The sequence below is a fragment of the Emys orbicularis genome, chromosome 6 (genome assembly GCF_028017835.1).
Source record: "Emys orbicularis isolate rEmyOrb1 chromosome 6, rEmyOrb1.hap1, whole genome shotgun sequence".
Lineage (NCBI taxonomy): Eukaryota > Metazoa > Chordata > Testudines > Emydidae > Emys > Emys orbicularis.
Genome location: NC_088688.1, coordinates 50,338,799 through 50,358,893, shown reverse-complemented (window position 1 = coordinate 50,358,893; position 20,095 = coordinate 50,338,799). Strand labels below are relative to the sequence as shown.

The 20,095-nt window shown below is 39.5% G+C and overlaps 2 protein-coding genes across 3 annotated transcripts in view; one reads left to right on the top strand and one right to left on the bottom strand.

Moving 5' to 3' along the window:
• Window positions 1-229: 229 nt before the first annotated feature.
• On the bottom strand, window positions 230-5,866 carry AK6 (adenylate kinase 6). Its single transcript, XM_065406689.1, has 5 exons — window positions 5,762-5,866; window positions 4,760-4,852; window positions 1,442-1,500; window positions 653-798; window positions 230-502 (listed from the first exon to the last, which is right to left on the bottom strand). Exons 1-5 carry the CDS (start codon window positions 5,787-5,789, stop codon window positions 313-315), a joined length of 516 nt encoding a protein of 171 aa, XP_065262761.1. The 5' UTR covers window positions 5,790-5,866; the 3' UTR covers window positions 230-312.
• A 141-nt stretch (window positions 5,867-6,007) lies between these two features.
• RAD17 (RAD17 checkpoint clamp loader component) overlaps window positions 6,008-20,095 on the top strand; it is a 38,385-nt gene continuing 24,297 nt past the window's right edge. Inside the window, exons 1-10 of one of the 2 annotated variants that reach the window (XM_065406143.1) lie at window positions 6,008-6,159; window positions 6,784-6,891; window positions 8,867-9,136; window positions 9,815-9,898; window positions 12,933-13,089; window positions 13,609-13,742; window positions 16,106-16,158; window positions 16,254-16,379; window positions 16,470-16,539; window positions 16,934-17,045. In XM_065406143.1, the coding sequence (XP_065262215.1) occupies window positions 6,847-6,891; window positions 8,867-9,136; window positions 9,815-9,898; window positions 12,933-13,089; window positions 13,609-13,742; window positions 16,106-16,158; window positions 16,254-16,379; window positions 16,470-16,539; window positions 16,934-17,045 (1,051 nt within the window). In that variant the 5' untranslated portion in view covers window positions 6,008-6,159; window positions 6,784-6,846. Of the gene's footprint in view, window positions 6,160-6,459; window positions 6,892-8,866; window positions 9,137-9,814; window positions 9,899-12,932; window positions 13,090-13,608; window positions 13,743-16,105; window positions 16,159-16,253; window positions 16,380-16,469; window positions 16,540-16,933; window positions 17,046-20,095 lie in introns of those variants that run through there. The other variant, XM_065406144.1, reaches the window with a different exon arrangement.

The following is a 20,095-nucleotide window of genomic DNA, read 5'->3' as shown; positions in this document are numbered from 1 at the left end:
TATAACTCACTTCCTCCGCCATTCCCAAGTCAAGGGTCGTATATACTGACCCAATAGCATATCTTGAAAACTAGAGCCAATCAACAATTTTAAGCATCATTTTCGTTCTCAGTGACCCAGAATTAGTAAAGTTTGACTACATTTATTTCAGAAGCATTTTGGCTGTAGAGCAGTGTTATCATTGTTCAATTGCACTTCAGTGACTAAAAAAGGTTAGTTTACCATGCCACAATTACAAATTTCATTTATTGAATGGCCAGAATAACCTGGAAAAAAAAAAAAAAGTCCAACATGTTCCTTTTTCCTCAGAATTCAGTTGTTGTCTTTCATCCACTGCTCAATCCACTGTATAATCTGATCTAAATTCCGCTCCAGGTCCTCTGGCGTGTTACTAGGCAGCTGGTGTACAATTTCTTCCTTATAAGATGACATTGCCTCTTCATAAATAGTCTGGAAAATCTCACATTGAATGTTGTCCTGTAGTTTTTTCCCTTTGTACCCTCTAAACACAAAAACAAAAAACACACACACATTTAAAAAAAAAATAAGAGGACTTTATATCCTTATTTTATACAAAACCCTGAATTTATACTCTTGAAAGGCTCCTGTGAATCTGCATGACAATTCACCTTCATTTACTCCACTGATTTACCTGCTTTCAAGTCTGTCGTACAGAAATGAGTTTTCAGTGCGAAGTACAAATACTATATGAAACCAGCGTTCTGGGAAGAAGTCACAGCCATGATAATCAACAATAACTCCACCTTCATTCATTTTGTCTTCTAGTTCATCAATTACCTACAGAAAAGTCAGACAAAGGCGCAAGAAAACTAGATGCAGCTTCTTTGTACAGTAAAAGCTTTGTTATCTGGCAATGTTGGGGGAAATGAGGGACTGCTGATAAGTAAAAAATTCTGATTAACTAAGAGGGAGGGAGTTTGGGGCTGGGGGTTGGGGCCTGGGAGGGGGTGCAGGGCATGGGCTCTGGGAGCGAGTTTGGGTGTGGGAGGGGCCTTCGGGCAGGGGTGCTGGATCTGGGCGGCGCTCACCTTGGGCAGCTCCCCGCAAGCAGCGATGTGTACCTGCTGCTCCTAGGTGGAGGCATGGCTAGGTGGCTCTGCACGCTGCCTCCCCCTGCAGGCACCGCCCCCACAGCTCCTAGAGCCCGCGCCCTGCACCCCCTCCCACACTCCGAACCCTTCGTGGCCGTTCCTCTGCCTAGGAGCAGCAGGGACATGTCGCTGCCTCCGGGGAACCACGCAAAGCCAGATAGGAAGCCTGCTGGCCCCACACCAACCAGACTATAAACCAGACTTTCAATGAAGATCAGAAATGCCGGTTTACAGAGCTTTCCAGTTGGTAAAGTGCCAGATAACACAGCTTTTACTGTAATTAACCCCACCCCCATCTTCAATATGCTAGATTTTTAAGTTGGACTCACTCGGTCTTCATCCAAAATTGGGCATTCATATTCCTCATCAAAGCCTTCATATAATTCCCCTATAGAAAAAAAAAAAAAGAGTCCACATTATTTTGTGAGATAATGGTAGTACAATTAAACACATTTATGTTAATCTGACACTGACAGTCAAAAGAAATTGTTTATTTTTCAAATTCTTTAAAATCTATTGTATAGGATTTTTTCAATAAAACAAATGCCATGGATAAAAGCATTAGCTTGAACATTAAAGCCGGGTGGATTGATTTAAATCAGCAAACAGGAAACCTGGATTTAAATAACTGATTTTAATCATGTTTTGCATTTGAACTTTTTAGTTATTTTCCTAAAGAAAAAAGTTGATTCTTCTTGGTTAGTACCAATTAACATACTGATTTTCAACTAAATATGGCCTTTACACTAAATTTGGTGCTTCTTTTTGCTAACCAGGAGGACACTACATCTATACAAATGTATTTAAGCAATTATATAGCTTAATTTACATTTATACAAATTCTTGATTTTTACAGTTATTATTTTAGAATATGGTTAATGATGCATTTCTTATTTACTAGATGATTAATTTATTTGTGATTTATGTTAGGCTCTCTTTAGATTAATATTTATTTAATAAAAATTCTGTTATTATGCATTTTTAATTGAAGTACCTTAAGATACATAAGAAAAAGGTTTATCAAAACATGTTTTGCACTTAAAACTAACTAATATATTAAACAAAGGATTACTCTCTGCACTTAGTGAATCAAAATGATTATTTCTGGCCTCCATGTCCTTCAAGATTTTAGAACTAGTAGATATCATCCTGTTGCAGCTAGTTTTTGATTCATAGATTGGAAGAGGAAAACAAGTGCTCCTTCTTTTTCAACTTCCAATTGGTTTCCTAATTTTGTATGAACTAGTTGAATAAACTGAAAAGAAGAAAATATTCTCTCTGCACCTCAGAAGAGGCTACAGCTGTCAAAAGCTGCAACAAACCCCGGTGCCAACTCTGCCCACATATCTATTCAAGGGACACAGTCATAGAACCTAACCACATCAGCCGCACATCTACCAATGTGATATATGCCATCATGTGCCAGCAATGCCCCTCTGCCATGTACATTGGCCAAACCAGACAGTCTCTACGCAAAAGAATAAATGGACACAAATCTGACATCAGGAATTATAACATTCAAAAACCAGTAGGAGAACACTTCAGTCTCCCTGGACACTCAACAACAGACTTAAAAGTGGTAATTCTTCAACAACAAAAACTTGAGAAACTGCAGAACTGAAATTAATTTGCAAACTGGACACCATCAAATTAGGCCTGAATAAAGATTGGGAGTGGATGGGTCACTACAAAAACTCATTTCCCCCTGCTGATACTCACACCTTCTTGTCAACTGTTTGAAATGGGCCACCTTGTTTACACTGGCCTCATTAGCACCACAAAAGTGATTTCCACCCCTTCTTGTCAACTGTTGAGAATAGCCCACTTCCACCTTAATTGAATTGGCTCATTAGCACTGACCCCCCCACTTGGTAAGGCAACTCCCATCTTTTCATATGCTGTGTATTTATACCTCCCTACTGTATGTTCCACTCCATGCATCTGATGAAGTGGGTTTTAGCCCACAAAAGCTTATGCCCAAATAAATTTGTTAGTCTCTAAGGTGCCACAAGGACTCTTTGTTGTAAAAGCCGGTTTAGCACTTCAGAGAATTCTGGTTCTAGGTGCATAGCCATTGACTTCCACCAGTTCAGTGGTCTGGGGTTTCTTTAAAACTTGTCTGCAAATATGTACTGCTTCATATTATTTCTGGTATTTAATTTAAATGACTAACAAATTATCATAAGTGTAGACCTTTACATTGACAACCTATTTCAAGTTTAAAGTTTATTTTTTAAAAATCCTGTTTTTAATTTAAATAAAAAATCCAATTCATTTTAAAAATATCAATTTTTATCCACACTTTATTAAAAAAATCTGTCATACCACAAGCCTCTTAGTACCGAATTATGCCTCCATATGGCAAAGCTGCTCAGGGAAACGAGGACACGAGGTGCAATTGTATAAGGGTGGGAAGTATGGTGAGCAGCTGGTCGTGCTACACCTTTAAAAAGGCACAGTTAACACTTTTCCAAGTGTTTATCTTTCAGCTGTCTCAGGGCTTCATCCTGCAACCCTCATGCCTGTAAGCAGTCCTCACTGATGCAAATAGTCCAACTGATTACAAAGGCCTGATCTTGCACCTGAATCTACACAAGCAGACCCCCATGGGCGGTGGGTATCATAGGCTGGGGAGGCTGTGCCTCTCCAAACAGCCAGGTGTGGCCCTGCCCCCATTCCGCCCCATGCCCTCCCTGCTTCAGGGTTCCCCCTGTGCAGTGGCCCTGGCTTGGCCTGGGACCACGCCACCCAGCACGCTGGGGGAACTAGCCTAGGCGAGGGCCAGCGGCCACAGTGTAGGAGCTCTAGGTTCCAGCAGTTGTGGAAGAGGCAAGACCTTGTGTGGAAGGGGCAGGGCTGGGGGATAGCCTTCCTCAACCAGCAATTCACATGTCAGCCATGCAGACTCCTGTATCCACATGGGTCCACTTGAAGGAGAGGGGCCAGAGGGGCTGTTTGCATGAATGAGGATTGCAAGACAGAGCCCGGAGTTTGTAGAAAAAAAAAAATCTTTTATTTGAGAAATGGCATATCACATAATTAGACTGGAATGTAATGCCTATGCTCAAGGGAGCAGAGTTAAGGTTATGCACGAGACTTTGACTTTAGCATCTCCTGAGTGCCTTATTGTGCAACCTTAATTTTTCTCATAATGTAGTTCTTTAGATGGAACAAATAAATACAGTACTGAGCACTAAATCACGCTCTTGCTTTTATACTGGTGAGGAAGATAAATAAAAAGGAAGGGGAGGGGTGTAGGCTGCCAAAAAAGAAGTCATTTGCTAATATCCCTATTATTCTAACCTGGCTTGTCAGCACTAAGGTAGGACTTTGCCTTAAAATATAATCAAATCACATTTGGAGAGATTGAGAAAAGAAAGAAAACAGGGCAAAGTGTAAGAAAAAATGTGTATAGTGGACATCGGTCTGAACTGTAGTTTGTAAATGCACTCAGTATGAAGGACAGATACATGGTCAATATGGTGGCATCCTATTAGATGATTCATTTAACAAGGAATACTTATTATTTTAACAGGATTTACATGAACATAAGTCTAGTATTTATCTCAAAAGAAATTATTACAAGCTCTCCTAAGAGTATCACGCCCATCAACCCACCAAAAAAATATATAATTTATACAACATACCTTCTTTTGCCAAATCACCCACATTAACGTATGTTGCTCCTACTCTTGCTGCAAGCTCTTTGCCCAGTGTAGTCTTCCCTACACCAGGAGTACCTATAAAACAAATTATATAAAGTGATATGTTATTTAAATCAATGCCATTCATATAATGTATTTGTATCATACCTAACGTAAGTACTTTAGCAAATAAATACATTATGGTACATCACAACCATAAACTCACTGATAAACAAACACAATTATGTTAAAATGACTTAAAAATAAAGTTTAGATTTAAAGAAACCAAGTCAGCTGTGCAGATCTTAAAGGCCACAAATGTTTCTTTAAATAAGTCAGCCAGATAAGTGCACCAGAAGACCCCACAACAAAATAAGCACCACCAAACACCCGACTCCCACAGAATAACAGAGGAGAAGGGGGAGAAGAAAGTTCGGCAAGAAAATACAAATCTGAATGGCATCAACAAATAAAAGTGAAATCTGCTCTACACTATGCAACTTAAAACTGACCCAAACTGACTCTGGTATCATATGGTCATGGTAAAGTCCTAGCAACACTCTGCCGAAACCCTAAGTTTGAAAGCCAGTTGTCAGACTACTTGTGTGAATGCATCACTGCCATTCACGGCAAAGAACTGATGGGAAAAAATTCCTCCGTCAGACCGTGACGTATCGAAAGCTGATAATGGATCTAACAAAATTAATGAAACATGCAATGGGATCACTAGCCTTTGCAATCGTTAAGCCACTTAACCCAAAGCAGTTCCCTAGTTTCACGACCACTCCCAGATCCCCACTGGCAGGGACAAAGGAAACGAACATTTGCAGACTCGGCTGCAGTGTCGCTATGAATCTCGTACTGATCGCTCAGGCCAGCAGCGAACCCCTCTTCGCTCAGTAACCATGTGCAACGTGGGGACCAGCGGCTCAGCCAGCCCAGGGCAGGCGGCGGGGCGGCCCCGCAATGCTCCGGCGCACGGGCACGGCTCTCACGGTCTCTTACCCGTAAGCAGGATGTTGGGCCGCCGCATGTCTGGCGTCTCGTCGGCTGTTGGGACTAAAGCAGCAACTAGTCACCTAGGAGACACGTGAGCACCTTGCCGGGGCCTTCCCTAGCCTCCAGGCTCGGCGCACACTAAGGTCGTCAGCAGCTGCCCCACCGCCGCTTGATTTGTTTGTGGTGGCTCCCTTTGGCGAGGGTGCGGGGCAGGCGCTGTGCGGGCAGCTAAGTGCCGCGGAGCGCGGGAGGTCCCTGCGGTAGTAGAAGGCTGGGTCGGTCTTCCCTGCGCTGCTCTTCTCTGCTACGGAGAGGCCTCGGCGGCTGCGCGCCCCTGGCCTGGCCGGTACCTCCCCCTCGCCGGAAGCGGGTGGCCCAGCGGCTGAAACGCGCTGTGCCCAGGTGTTAGTGCTGTAGGGTCCCGCGAGCTCGATCTCCGCCCGAGCCCCGCGACGGGTCCGAACTACAGGGGGAGAGAGCAACTCTGTCCGCTCGCCCGCCCCAGCACCCGTCTGGGACCGTGACAGCAGCGGGGAGGGGGCTCTGAGTTTACCGGGACTGGGCCCCTCGCCTGGTGCAGGCGGGGCTCCTGATTAGCCACGGATGGGCCCGTGTACACTGCAGCAACAAGCGAGTCAGGGGAGCTGGTATCGACAGCCAGACTGTGCCCGGACACGGTTACAGCCAGTGCCAGGGAAAGCTTTACGCTGAGTGTCTCTGTAACCGGGTCACTGCCCTTGGGCAGGGTAGGGCATAACCCAATTACAGGAATGTAGCTCAGTCCCGCCCACGCTACAGCTGGGTTGTAACCGCCCTCGGCCCCCCACCCCCCGCTCAGTCTCCTTTGTAGAGCAGATAGGATGTATTTTTAACCTTGTATTTGCATATACATTTGTTTAAATATCACTTAGTAATTCACATAGGTTTCAGTTAGATGACTAGTTAATCTTGAATGGTTATAAATGCTTTAGATTCTTTTCCTCAAGAAGGAAAGGGTTATTCTAAAGGTCTGTTCCCCCACTTTTCAGTTTCAGGTCACTTTCTTTAATGTGCTACTGGTCGTACACTGTGGCTGGGAATGATAAAGGCTGATGATGTCAAAAAATTCTTCTAGAAGAAAGATAGTGCCAACTAAAGTAGGTGCTAGATAATAAAAAATATTTAAAAAAATTAATTGTTTTGGATTATGTGTGTAAAGTGGAGCTTTACTCTTGCTACAGCACAAGCACATCTTGATACAAGTGTGTGTAATTAAATATAATTTTATGATATAGCAACAAGCCATTCCTACCCGTATATCTTAATCAGAAACCTAAGTGAAGGCAAGAAAGGGGGGGGGTGAGGCAAAAAATTATTTGCACTATATTCCTTGTTTTTATGCTGAGTTTATTTCAGTGTTCTCTTGGAATGGCTTAATTTGTTTTTTATACTATATGACAGTTTGTGTTAAATCTGAGGTTAATTTAAGTACTGATAGCTTTGTACCATCTTTCTTATACCTGAATATTGTTTTTGCCATCAATGTGGCTTAAAGTGAGCCATTTAAAGGAAGCCAATTTGAAAGCTAGCCTTAAAATACTACTGCTACTGCTAATAATAATAATGTAAAGTACTTCCAAGTACTGCAGGTGTTCCTTAATCTCTGTGCCACTATTTGTTATCCAGACACATTTTCCGATACAAAAAGTTTTTTTCCTCTCACTGATGCAGAGTGAAAAATCCACATGAATCAAAGAGATTACTGACTATTAATTCACACTATGCTGACAAGTGCACAAATTTATCTGAAAAAAAAATCAGTTTTGGTAATCTTAGATGTTACTTGTCTTTATTTTAAGCTTCAAGTAGTTTTTAATTGCACAAGTCTGATTTTCTTTTTCCAGTTGATATCCCTTTCACTCAGTGGAACATTTTTAAGCCCTCTGCAAATATGTGTTGGTTTTGTAAAAATCGTGTAGAGTACTGAGTATGCAGGAACCCTCTTGATGGGGATAATATTGATTTAATTAATTCTTATTAGGTTCTTTCAGGCAGGGCTCTGTATTGTGCAGCTATAGAACATGTGATGGATTTCACCCGCGTCCATGGAATTGTTCTTTAGAATCTAAGTTTTCATTTTAAAAAACGGTTCTAGCCCAGTGGCTGTGAAGATAACCTTGAAAATGTGGACAGAATGTAAACTGTGCAGTGTTGTCATTGAGTGTACATACAGTTTGAAAAAGAGCTCTGAGTTATGTAAACTTCCCCACCTGTGTCAATGGGCTATTAAATCTAAAACCTAAAGATAAACATTTTAATGTTAGCTTTCTTAGCTATTTCATTGCTGATCATCACTGTAGGAGAAACTTCTGGTAAATGTGCTTGACCCATAATCTCAAATTAGTTTCCATATCTCTCCATTTAACAAAGCCCAACTGTTTTCTACTTAGTTGCCAAAACCTTCTGTTTCCCCTGCCCTCACCCCCCCACACACACACACTTAAATTTGTAAATACAAAAACGTGCAGCATATCAAACATTGAAAATATAGAGGCAATGTAAAATAAATTGAATAATATAAAAATACTAAAGAGGCTATTGCATTTTTTTTTTATTTCATTTCATATTTAACTCATTCTAAACCTTGGCTCTTTAATAAAGGAAGCTGCCCCAGAATTTCCCGTGTGCTGCACCAGAGTGCTGTGATACAATGTCCTTGCGATGGAATTAAGGTTCAGCTTCTTGTGGTGCATAAGAGGCTTTTATCGTAGAACTTAAGTAAGGGTGAGCAAGCCAATATTTGTTTATAATTATCAGTACCTACTGAGGACTTCTAAGAGCTTCTTTTCAAATATTAAATGGACATGTTGAATGAGATATCTTTTGGACCAACTTCTGTTAGTAAAAGGGACAAGCATTCAAGCTTACTCTTCAAATATTTTTCAAATACGGCATTTCATTATATTTTCATAAGGGAAAATGATTGGTTGTTACTGAAAATATTCGAGATGTAAATGTATATATTTGATAGATAATGCCAAGTTATTCAGCATCAACTGCAGCTGAATATAGAGCACACAAAAAAAAGTGAAATTCTGTTTGGCATTAACCTTCACAAATTTGTTTTGTCAGGTAACCGATTGGGTGGCACCTTCATTTGAGGATTTCTTTGGGAATACAAATATCTTATCTAGTACCCTTCTTGTGAAGTCATCTGGGGAGACTAATCAGCATCAGAAGAGAAAAGATCATTCCTCTGTGCCAGAAAGTAGCAAGAACAAGGTTCTGGCCAGAATCAAAGGAAAGTCATCTTCAATAGATCACATTTGTGAACACTCTAAACAAAATCAAAGCCAGTCTCAAAATGAACCATGGGTGGATAAATACAAACCAGGAACACAGGTACAAGAAGTATTCTAAGTGTTAGATGTGGTAAGGGATACAAAATTTTTGTGTAACTTATGAATTATTCTATTTCTGCAGATTAGTCCTACCCAGAGTGTAGCTTCTAAATGTTAGATTGTCTTGCACCAGTGCAAAATTTGAATGATTAGTTGACTGTGCCAACTATCTGTAGAGAAGATCCTGAACAAACTCCGGTTTCCACAGCTATTTATCCACAGAACTTGCATTTTTAGTGGTGCATTTCAAATATGTTAGTGTGTGTATTAACTTATTACCCTCACAATGAGGAACCTTGTGGTATGAACTACTGTGGAGTAGTAAATTAACATTCTTATGCTTTTAAAATAATCCACCTCTGAAATAGCTTTGTTGGTATGTATGTAAATAATAAACAACTCTACTTCAGGGATTGTTTCAGGGCTCATCTTTGATTCTTGGCATTTGGAAAATTGGTGGGGAATTGGAGTTGTTAAAGGAGGAGATTTGTGATGGATTACTTTTAATTGCTGTGCTTAGGATATATTTAAATTATGTTAAGGGTGGCTAGGTCATTCTAATATACAAGCACCTTGTTTGGCATTTTTACAAACATAAATACTATTCTTGAACTGTATCAATAAAAGCTCATAAATTAGAGCTTATATGCATTTCTTGTATCCTTTCTCCTCATTCTAGAATGAGCTTGCTGTACATAAGAAGAAGATTGAAGAAGTTGAAAGCTGGTTAAAAGCTCAAATATTTCAAAGGCAGCCAAAGCAGGTAGTCCCATAAATTCTTTTTTTTAATTTTTTGATTTAATTAAGTTGTAAGAAGTTAAACTTGCAAGTAATCATACAAATGACACTACAGACCTTTTTTAGCTTATATACAGTAGACTCCACGTCACTGAAATAGAATGAATTATGTAAGGTTCATGGGGTTCATTTGGATAAACAGGATGTTAATGCACAGCTGAAGACAAAACCAAAATTGGCTTAATGGGGTTTGAAGTAAGAGAGAGCCTCTGTATTTTGTTTGGGAGACACCGTGTTTACACATTTAATGAAAAAATGGATCCATGTGACTGACCACTGCAATTTGAAGGAGCTCCTTGTGAGAAGGTCATTACACCATAAACAACGACACACATTTGAAAATATAACTTCTAATTTAAACTGCTGTGTACAGATGCTCAGAAATGCTCATCTTGTTGAAAATTGAATATCTCGGGAGTTTAATATAATGCACAAGGTAGTTCGCATTCTATTTTAATATTGAAAGGATTGTGTTGACGTTATAATATTGGTATAAAATTATTCTAACAATGTAGGTGGGAGCTTTACTTTTCAAATTTATCTATTCTTATATCCCTTCAGAGTCTGTATACATCAGAGAAACAGAACTGGATTCTATTTCTCCTTTACCAACAGAATTATTTACTAACTTCTGGTCAGTTTACACCTGTGCAATCCCATTGAAGGTAATGGGGTTGCACAGGTGTCATTGAAATCCTAATTTATTCAGCAGAACTTTTGTTATTGACGATATGTTAGTGTGCAGGAACTAAGCTTGAATTGTATAATGGCAGATTGATTTTGTAGAACTGGTGCTTGTAAAAGGATGGCTTTTCTTCATAAACTGAGAACACTTATGAAGAATCATTTGAGACACAATTAACATGTAACCTCGGATGTTGTTTCTGGTCACTTTTCAAAAAAGAACCAAACTATAAATGTTCTACCATTTCCTTAGAGGAAATCTCAAAATGAAATGTTTAATACTAAACTGGATGAAGCCCTAGACACACATACAGCTGGGGAACAATTTGACGTGGTCAAGGGGGATGGTCTAGAGAACCTGAAAAAGGCGCTATCCTGTTTTCCTTGTACACCCAACATTCCCATTGAAGCCAAAAGGGAGTTTTGGTAGTTCATGGAATGGAGGACTGGGCCTCTACTAGGTAATTTTCTATCTCATTTTTAAGATTTTTCTGTGAAGGCCCATTTTAAAGCAGGACTGATGTGTAGCATCCTATTGTGGGGGTCTCAAATTGTATCTCCTGTTAGCAAAATCTCATTGCAAACAATGGGTTCTATAATGTAGATTAATACTTTTATTTTTCAGAATTATTTCACATTTTATCTATGGTGAAGTGCTACAAGGCATGTGAACTTTCAGATTCCCTAACTATGGGTCATTTTGCTCAGTGTTTTAAAACGTCAAATCCACACCTCCTTTCTTACCGTCACAGTCCAGAGAAAAATACATAGAATATATTTATGATAAACTGTCATTTCTCCTCTGTCCACTAATTATGTAGTGTGGTGAATATACAAAGTGTGAGTCAGATCATTGAGAGAGAACAGAAACGTGCATACAAATGCTTACTGATAGTCTTCACAAGGTGGAAACTGAGTGCCTGAGTCTTCAGTTCACTAGATCAGTGCTGTACCAATATATTATTAGAACATTAACTTGACCAATATTTTTAACACTGAAAATAGGACTATAAAACTTGTCATATCAGACCAGACCAGTGGTTCAACTAGTCTGGTAACCTACCTTTGCCAGTTATAAATACTTTAGATGAAGGCAAAATAAAACCCCTTCTAAAGCACCTACTCAACTTGTTCCAGCAAAGTGTTAAAACTCAGTCTACTTTGAATTTATCTAAAATGTAAGGTGTTGAAATTATTTATTAATATGGGAAATCACCAAACATCAATTTAACAATAAATTCCTTTATTAAATCCAAAGGCCAAATGTTACTTTATGTAGTTGCTTTAAACGTGCCTAAAAAGCCTAAATAATAAGGCTTACTACATCCAAACAGTAACAAAACATTTATATGCAGTTGATCAAGATATTTACAAATGGGCTAAACGCAGGGGTCTTAGACCCATATTGGTTGGCTCCAATATAGGGAAGCAGGTATTAGCAATGAACTCTTAAAGAGTTTACTTTTTATACTCTCTAACAAACGAGTGATGTCATTGCCAATTACTGACTTCAGCTAAAAACCAACTGGAGACAGTTCACCCTTATTTCTAGTATTAATCCAGATAAGATATACAATCTCCTTTTTCCCCAAGGCCTTTCCTCCCCTCCTTCTTGGTGTGAAACAGTTTTTCCATTGCACCTGGGATTACATGGGCTTTAACACTGGTGTGAGAGTTGGGTAAAGGCCGTGTTGGCTCATTTTAAGACACATTCTCTTTGTGATTTTAAAATCATCTGCAGTCACCCCTGGTGGTCAGAGGCCTTCTTTTTATAAATTTCCCCTTATCTCATTAGTTATTTGTTGAACCAGAGATGTCCTCCCTATTTTATTCCTTCTGGCCTCATCACTTTTTTATTTTCAAGGCATTCCTTCTACTTGCTAATCAGGGCCTTTCTTTACATCACACACATTTCCTTAACCAAACTTCAGCTAACTTTAATTCTTTAATTTTATACTTATCCTACATAAGGTAAAACAATTTAAAATTGTTGTGTTGGTGTGTTGTGTTGGTTTTTTTGTCATTCATGTTAGAACCTTTACTACGCGGCCAGATCTACTTAGGCTCTGCATTGGGATCCTTTAGCATCCCTGGTGTACCCATGAGGAGTCCTTTTGACTTAGAGTGGATCTCAAATGTAGAATTGAGGCTTAAATATTGCATGCAGTATGTATAAAACTAACATATTTTCCCATTTTAAAAATCAGGTTTTTAATAAAGCAGTGATACAATACTCCAAAATAACAGAAACCTTAACCCAGCATTTCTCCTCTATCACATTTGAGTCTTGGCTTATAGTGCTCTTTTTGTTATAGGGTGGCTCTGTTTTAGTGTTAACTGGACCCCCCGGTTGTGGAAAGTCTGCAACTATACAAATATTAGCTAAGGAACTTCATGTTCAGGTGCAAGAATGGACCAATCCAATATCTCTAGACTTTAGGAAAGAAGATTTCAAGGATGCTATTAACTATGGTAATTTTCCCCCAGTTATTTTTAAAGTTTCTTAACTGTAAAGTTTTTTAACATCTAAAAACCATTAAATAAGGAATAACTAAATTTCTTTCTGAGAGATTTGATGCTAGAAAACATGCTTGACAAAAAGATTGTTTTATGTATTTGTTTGATGTACGATGTCAAATTAAGGCCAAAATGCAATGTTCTGTTTTTTAGTTTTCGTTTGAAATGTGAATTTGTTTTTTTTAAAAGGACTGTTCAGCTGATGGGTGAAATTCACTTCAATTTAGAGGGGCTGTATAATGTCCTCAGCGCTCCATAAGTCCTCTAAGTGAGACTTAAATGTGTCAGAGGGCCTTTGGCAGACCCGTTGCAATGGAGTCGACTTTATCCTTTAAAAAAAGATTTGGAATATATTTGACAGTAGACTGTTAAATAGTCATTAACAGAAAATATCAAGGGGATATGATGGCTCTTGTATGTATTTATAATATTTGATATAATATGGAACATTTTTTAATGAATTTTCCTCTTCAGAATCAAGTTTTCAGATGCTTCCCAGTCAGGCCCAGACAGCTCTCTTTCAAGACTTTCTGTTAAGAGCAAATAAGTATAACAAACTTCAGATGCTAGGGGAATCCACAGAGGCTGATAAACTTATTCTCATTGAAGTAAGTAAAAACTCTTGAAATTATTATTTACTTGTATTACCATAGGACCTAGAGGCCCTCATCGTGGACCAGGACCTCCTTGTGCTAGGTGCTGGAGTACAAACAAAGGACAAAAAAACTCTCCCTTACCCCAGAGAGCTTACATTCTAAGTATAGGACAGGAGATAAAAGATGATTCAATACAGACAGTACAAAGAAACACTGAAACAGCATTGGTCAGGGTGAAGGTTGTGGTCCCAGCACATTAGCATCCTAACCATTGTCATGTTTTTGTAGACATTGCAGCAGAGAGGATGAAGGAGGATAATGAGGGAGGTTTATGGGAGCTTCTCCCAAGCATGAGGGGCAGCACAGGAAGAAGCACGAAGCTGCTTGTTTGAAAATTTAACAGGGGGTGATGGAGGCTGACATCAGTTGCCAATTGAACGCAGGAGTCAACATGTTGACAGTGAATGAGAGAGATGTAGGGTAAGGATAGGCTATCAGAGCCTTTAAAATGAAGACAAGTAGCTTATGTTTGATACAATAGAGAAGGAGGAGCTAGTGGAGGAATACAAAGAGAGAGGAGACATGCTCAAAGCAACAAGATATGAAAATGATCTTTGCAGCATCATTCTGAATGGAAATGAGTGGGGCAAAATTGTATTTGTGAAGGTCAGTATAAAATATATTGCAGTAATCGAGTTAGGAGATGAGCGCCTGGATGACGGTTTTAGCTGTATGGGTGGATATGATAGGTTATGATGAGATTATCGGCCTGAGTGACAGGCAGAATGGTGGTGTTTCCGCAGTAATTGAGAGAGAAGGTAGCAGGGAGGACGTGGGGGAGGGGAAGATTAAAGGGCTCTGTTTTAGCTATGTTGATCTTGAAGCAGATGGGTAGACATCTGTGAGGAGATGTTAGAGAGACAGGCTGAGATATTAGTTAAGGCAGAGAGGTAAAACTGAGTGGTCAGCATAGAGAAGGAGTTGAGTTGAATTTGTGTTTGCAATGAGATTATCAAGAGAAAAGGTGTAGAGGGAAGAGACAGGGACCAAGGACAAATGTGTATGGAACCCCCACAGAAATCTAGAGGGGGATGAGGAGACTCCTCTGAAGGAGCTATTAGAGAGGTAGGAGAAAAACCAGGAAAGGAAGCCAAGGGAGGGCAAGATTTCAAGAATAGCATAGCCGACTGTGTCAGGTCATAGGAGGGGAAGTAAAGATAAGATGAAGGGACAGAGAAAGTTACTTAATATTTGTCAGTTTTCTCTTGGAAGAAATTGAGATCCCATGCAGGGAGAAGTGGAGACACGAGGAGGCGTGGGTTTGAGGAGTGAGTCTAAGGTGGCAAAACGGTGCTATTGGAAAGCTGTGACTCATGATCATTTACATTTACTTGGTAAACATGATATTAAATGGATATTATGTTTCTACGGGGTTATGTACCGCAGACCAGAGTTCTGCAGTCTTACACAGGTTCAAGGAACTGGCTTTAGTTATACCCATGCGAGTTGATTGGAAGGCAGAAATTGCTTTAACCTCTGGCCATAGAAGTAAGTGAGGGTGCTACCAAAAGATAGCTCAAGACAATGTTGAAGAGCAGTGCTCACACTCAGTTCCCATATATAACTTTAAAGGTAGCCTGAAAAGTGAAATTATTTGTGGTTGTACCCTCTTTTTTGTTGCATTATGATGTATGAAGAGAGCCTGAAAGATTTGTTTTTTAAAATGCTTTAATTCTGCTTGTTGTTCTCCTTAGAAATATCAAGGATGTAAAGTCTAGTCTTCCTTGTTTTGTTGTGGGACGTTCTTGGAGGGCTAAGACATGTGAGTGTGGATCTTTCACTGCCCTCACTAGAAAGGGCCAGGAGACTAGTCCTTTCTTAAACAAAAATGCCTGAACAAATAATTTGAACACCTATTTAAATCCATTTTAAACAGTGTGAATGGAAAAATCACCTCTTGTCAATAATGTTTCTCTGACATGATCTTTCTGAGCTCGTAAATCTCCTAGCTCTCTAGTCCTCCGTAATCTCCAGGAAAAACAAAGTAGACAAGATTTGAATTCCTAATTTAAAAAAAAAAAAACACAAGAAAACATTTTTGGAATGCAGGGAAATTTTCAGGCCTCTTAATCCATAATAAAGGAGAAAAAGGGCACAGAACCACTATTTTCTTCTGCTGCTCTGTTCCTATATTGTTTATTTGAAAAATTATTTAACTAGACATTTATGCAGCTTATCTAACTACATGTTGAATTTTGCTTGAAGCCAGTGTGGATTGGAGAAAAACTGTCTGTTTTCATAGAGGGCTTTAATTTTCAGTCCACTAGCAGAGAACAGATACACTTGAATTACAATACTTCATTTGTTTTCACTAGGATATGCCTAACCAGTTTTATCGTGACCGTGACAGTTTACACGAAATTCTGAGGTGAGTTGTAAGTAATCTGCTTATGGGCTAAAATCCTTAACAACTGCCAGTAAACTAGAGTTTGTGACCCTTGTTATGCTTATTTTGTGTTTTAGGAGGTTTGTGCGGACAAGTAGATGTCCCCTTGTATTTATAATCTCAGACAGTCTCAGTGGAGACAGCAACCAAAAGTTATTATTTCCAAAGGAAATTCAGGAAGAACTGTGTATATCTAGTATTAGGTAAGAGATCATTCATTGCATAAAATTAACCAGAAGGTTAAGTATAGAACCAATAGTTTAATGAAAACTTTTTCTTATTGAATTTGATAGTTTTAACCCTGTGGCTCCAACAATGATGATGAAAGTTCTTAATCGAATAGCTACAGCAGAAGCAAGTATGGTAAGTCATCAAAAACTGCTTGACTTCCACATGGTGCTAGGTGCAAAACATTTCAGGCTGTTAAATCTAGAGTATTAGTTTTTGATCATGTTGTGGTTTCATCCCTGTGTTGTTGTAATCCGGGGATCAAACTTTTGAAAGTGGCTTGTTTGCCAAAAGTAGTGACTTTGGATTCATAGAGAAGGGTCTGGTCTAATTCCTGAGGTGACTTTTGAAAATTCTTCTATATGCTACAAAAAGCACCTGCTAAAGCATATGAAGCAAATTATTTTCACAATGGTGATATCGCAGATGGACTCCACACTGGCAGTAATAGTAGACCTTGGGTATGCAGTAAAAATGTGAAAGTTGTTTTTACTTCAGATATTGCAATTATTTTTGTTTTATCTTTTAGGATGGAGAAAAAATTGCTGTCCCTGATAAAACCTCTTTAGAGTTGATTTGTAAAGGCTGTTCAGGTGATATTAGAAGTGCAATAAACAGTCTTCAGTTTTCGTCTTTGAAAGGTAAATATATAGAACTTTCTCAGCTAAAAAATATAGGATAGTTTCTAACCAATTCTGTGGCAGAGACTTTTTTTTTTTTTTTTTTTTTAAACCCAATTATGCCAACCTTGCAGAAAACCCTCTCCAGATGCACATTGCCAGCAGGGATAGGAGGAAGGAATTATTTTAATACTGTGGTTGAGTGTCTTCAATGCCTTACCTTAATATTAGTATAAGAGCAAGAACTTTTCTTAATATTAGCCAACTAGATTTTGAGTTAATACATAGCTTTGGAGAAGAGAAGGTGGAGGTTAAGATTTTTAAATTATTATGCTCTTTCTTCTTCCTGACTCTTGATGTGCTTTCCTTTTGTTTATGATTTTACCAAGCAAAACTTTCATGACACACTACTTAATCTGGAAACAGATGTTTTCCCATCCCCAGAGCGCAGCTCCCACTCACCCCTGTACCCCAACAGCCCTGATCAACTGGCCGGGGGAGGGAGATGGAGAGAGTAGTGAACGATGAGGGGGGGAAAGAGGAGCAGTGGGCAGGGCTTCAAAGGAAAGAAACGGAGCAGGGAGCATGGCCTCAACAAAAGAGGCAGAGCAGGGTGCAGGAGAGGTTCCAACGCTCAGTGTCTGGTTTTCACACATTAGAAAGTTGGCCACCTTACCTGCTCCTCACTCAGAGGGTGATCAAATAATCCTTCAATGTCCAGTCTTTTGCTGCTGAGGGAGGGCAATACTAGACCTGACTTAAGCTAAAGGTTGCCAAGTTTTATTTTAAATATGCCATTTACTTAAAGGAGAGAACTTCCAGGAAGTAATGTACTATTTTCTACTGAACACTTCATTTAAAATGAAATTTTGTACTTAAAGGAGACCCAAATATATATTTCCATATCTCCGTGGAAACTCTGAAACAGATTAAAATTTTTCAAGATCTCTCTCGCACACAAAAAATATGACCTGGGCATTGTAAAAGTGAAAATTTAGGAGTTGCGGTTCACTTTAAGAACCAATAGATGGTGCTAACATAATCCTTCAAATTAAAAATATAGGTGCTGGCTTGGTAGTCAAGAGGTGGTTTATCTGAATATAATAAACATAATGATAGGCCAGACCTGAAGAAGATATCTGTGTAAGCTTGAAAGCTTGTCTCTCACACCAACAGAAGTTGGTCCAATGAAAGATCTTACCTCATCCACTTTGTCTCTGGAGTAATAGACTTGTCACCGTCTGTTCAATTATTTTCTACCATCTCAAATTTAAAATGCATGTCGCTTCATGTGTGTTCAGCGACAGTGATGGGGCAGTCAGAGCTACAGCAAATGCCACAAGTTGCGATTTTCAAAAGCTCACTGTGTTGGAGGCCAGTGTTGAATGCTCTAGAAATCCCTCCCATAACAAACAAAAAAAAATAAATGTGATAGTTCAGGGTTTGTGCACATTAATTTGTTTTTGTTAATTTTACTTTCTGAAGGATTTGCATAATATCTTAAACATTTGATTTTGTAATTTTGTTTCTAGATTGATAACTCAGAGTTTAAATTTTCTTATTTCCCCTTCTGGATATTATTGATTTTCATATTAAAAGTTAATGTTTTTGCCTCTAATATATTCAGTTTGTGTCCGTTTGTGGTGGTTTGTATAAAGTGTACATATTTTTACAGGGAAAAAAACCCCACTGAATATATAAGGAAGGCGGGAAAGTAATTTTTCAGTATAAAGTTACCCTTATTTTTACCAGCTAACAGTCTGAGATTAGTAGTGTACCAGTAAGTGGGTGATAAGTATTTGGAGAGTACCAGAAAAATGTCACATAAGTTCTGAGATTCACTAATAGGCTGCAAGAGTTGGTGCTGAAATATGTGCTGCAGGTTATTTAAATCTTCTTAAAATTACAAGCTAATGTGTCAAGTATCAGAGGGGTAGCCGTGTTAGTCTGAATCTGTAAAAAGCAACAGAGGGTCCTGTGGCACCTTTAAGACTAACAGAAGTATTGGGAGCATAAGCTTTCGTGGGTAAGAACCTCACTTCTTCAGATGCAAGTAATGGAAATCTCCAGAGGCAGGTATAAATCAGTATGGAGATAACGAGGTTAGTTCAATCAGGGAGGGTGAGGTGCTCTGCTAGCAGTTGAGGTGTGAACACCAAGGGAGGAGAAACTGCTTCTGTAGTTGGATAGCCATTCACAGTCTTTGTTTAATCCTGATCTGATGATGTCAAATTTGCAAATGAACTGGAGCTCAGCAGTTTCTCTTTGGAGTCTGGTCCTGAAGTTTTTTTGCTGTAAGATGGCTACCTTTACATCTGCTATTGTGTGGCCAGGGAGGTTGAAGTGTTCTCCTACAGGTTTTTGTATATTGCCATTCCTGATATCTGACTTGTGTCCATTTATCCTCTTGCGTAGTGACTGTCCAGTTTGGCCAATGTACATAGCAGAGGGGCATTGCTGGCACATGATGGCATATATAACATTGGTGGACGTGCAGGTGAATGAGCCGGTGATGTTGTAGCTGATCTGGTTAGGTCCTGTGATGGTGTTGCTGGTGTAGATATGTGGGCAGAGTTGGCATCGAGGTTTGTTGCATGGGTTGGTTCCTGAGTTAGAGTTGTTATGGTGCGGTGCGTGGTTGCTGGTGAGAATATGCTTAAGGTTGGCGGGTTGTCTGTGGGCGAGGACTGGCCTGCCTCCCAAGGTCTGTGAAAGTGAGGGATCATTGTCCAGGATGGGTTGTAGATCACTACTGATGCGTTGGAGAGGTTTAAGATGAGGACTGTAGGTGATGGATAAAACCACCCTGACATTATCATCAAAGAGGCTGATAAAGGAGGTGCTGTTGTCATCATGAACAGGTCTGACTACCAGAAGGAGGCTGCCAGACAACTCTCCAATACCAAATTCTACAGGCCACTTTCCTCAGATCCCACTGAGGAACACACTAAGAAACTGCACCATCTACTCAGGACACTCCCTACACTAACACAGGAACAAATCAACATACCCTTAGAGCCCCGACCGGGGTTATTCTATCTACTACCCAAGATCCACAAACCTGGAAATCC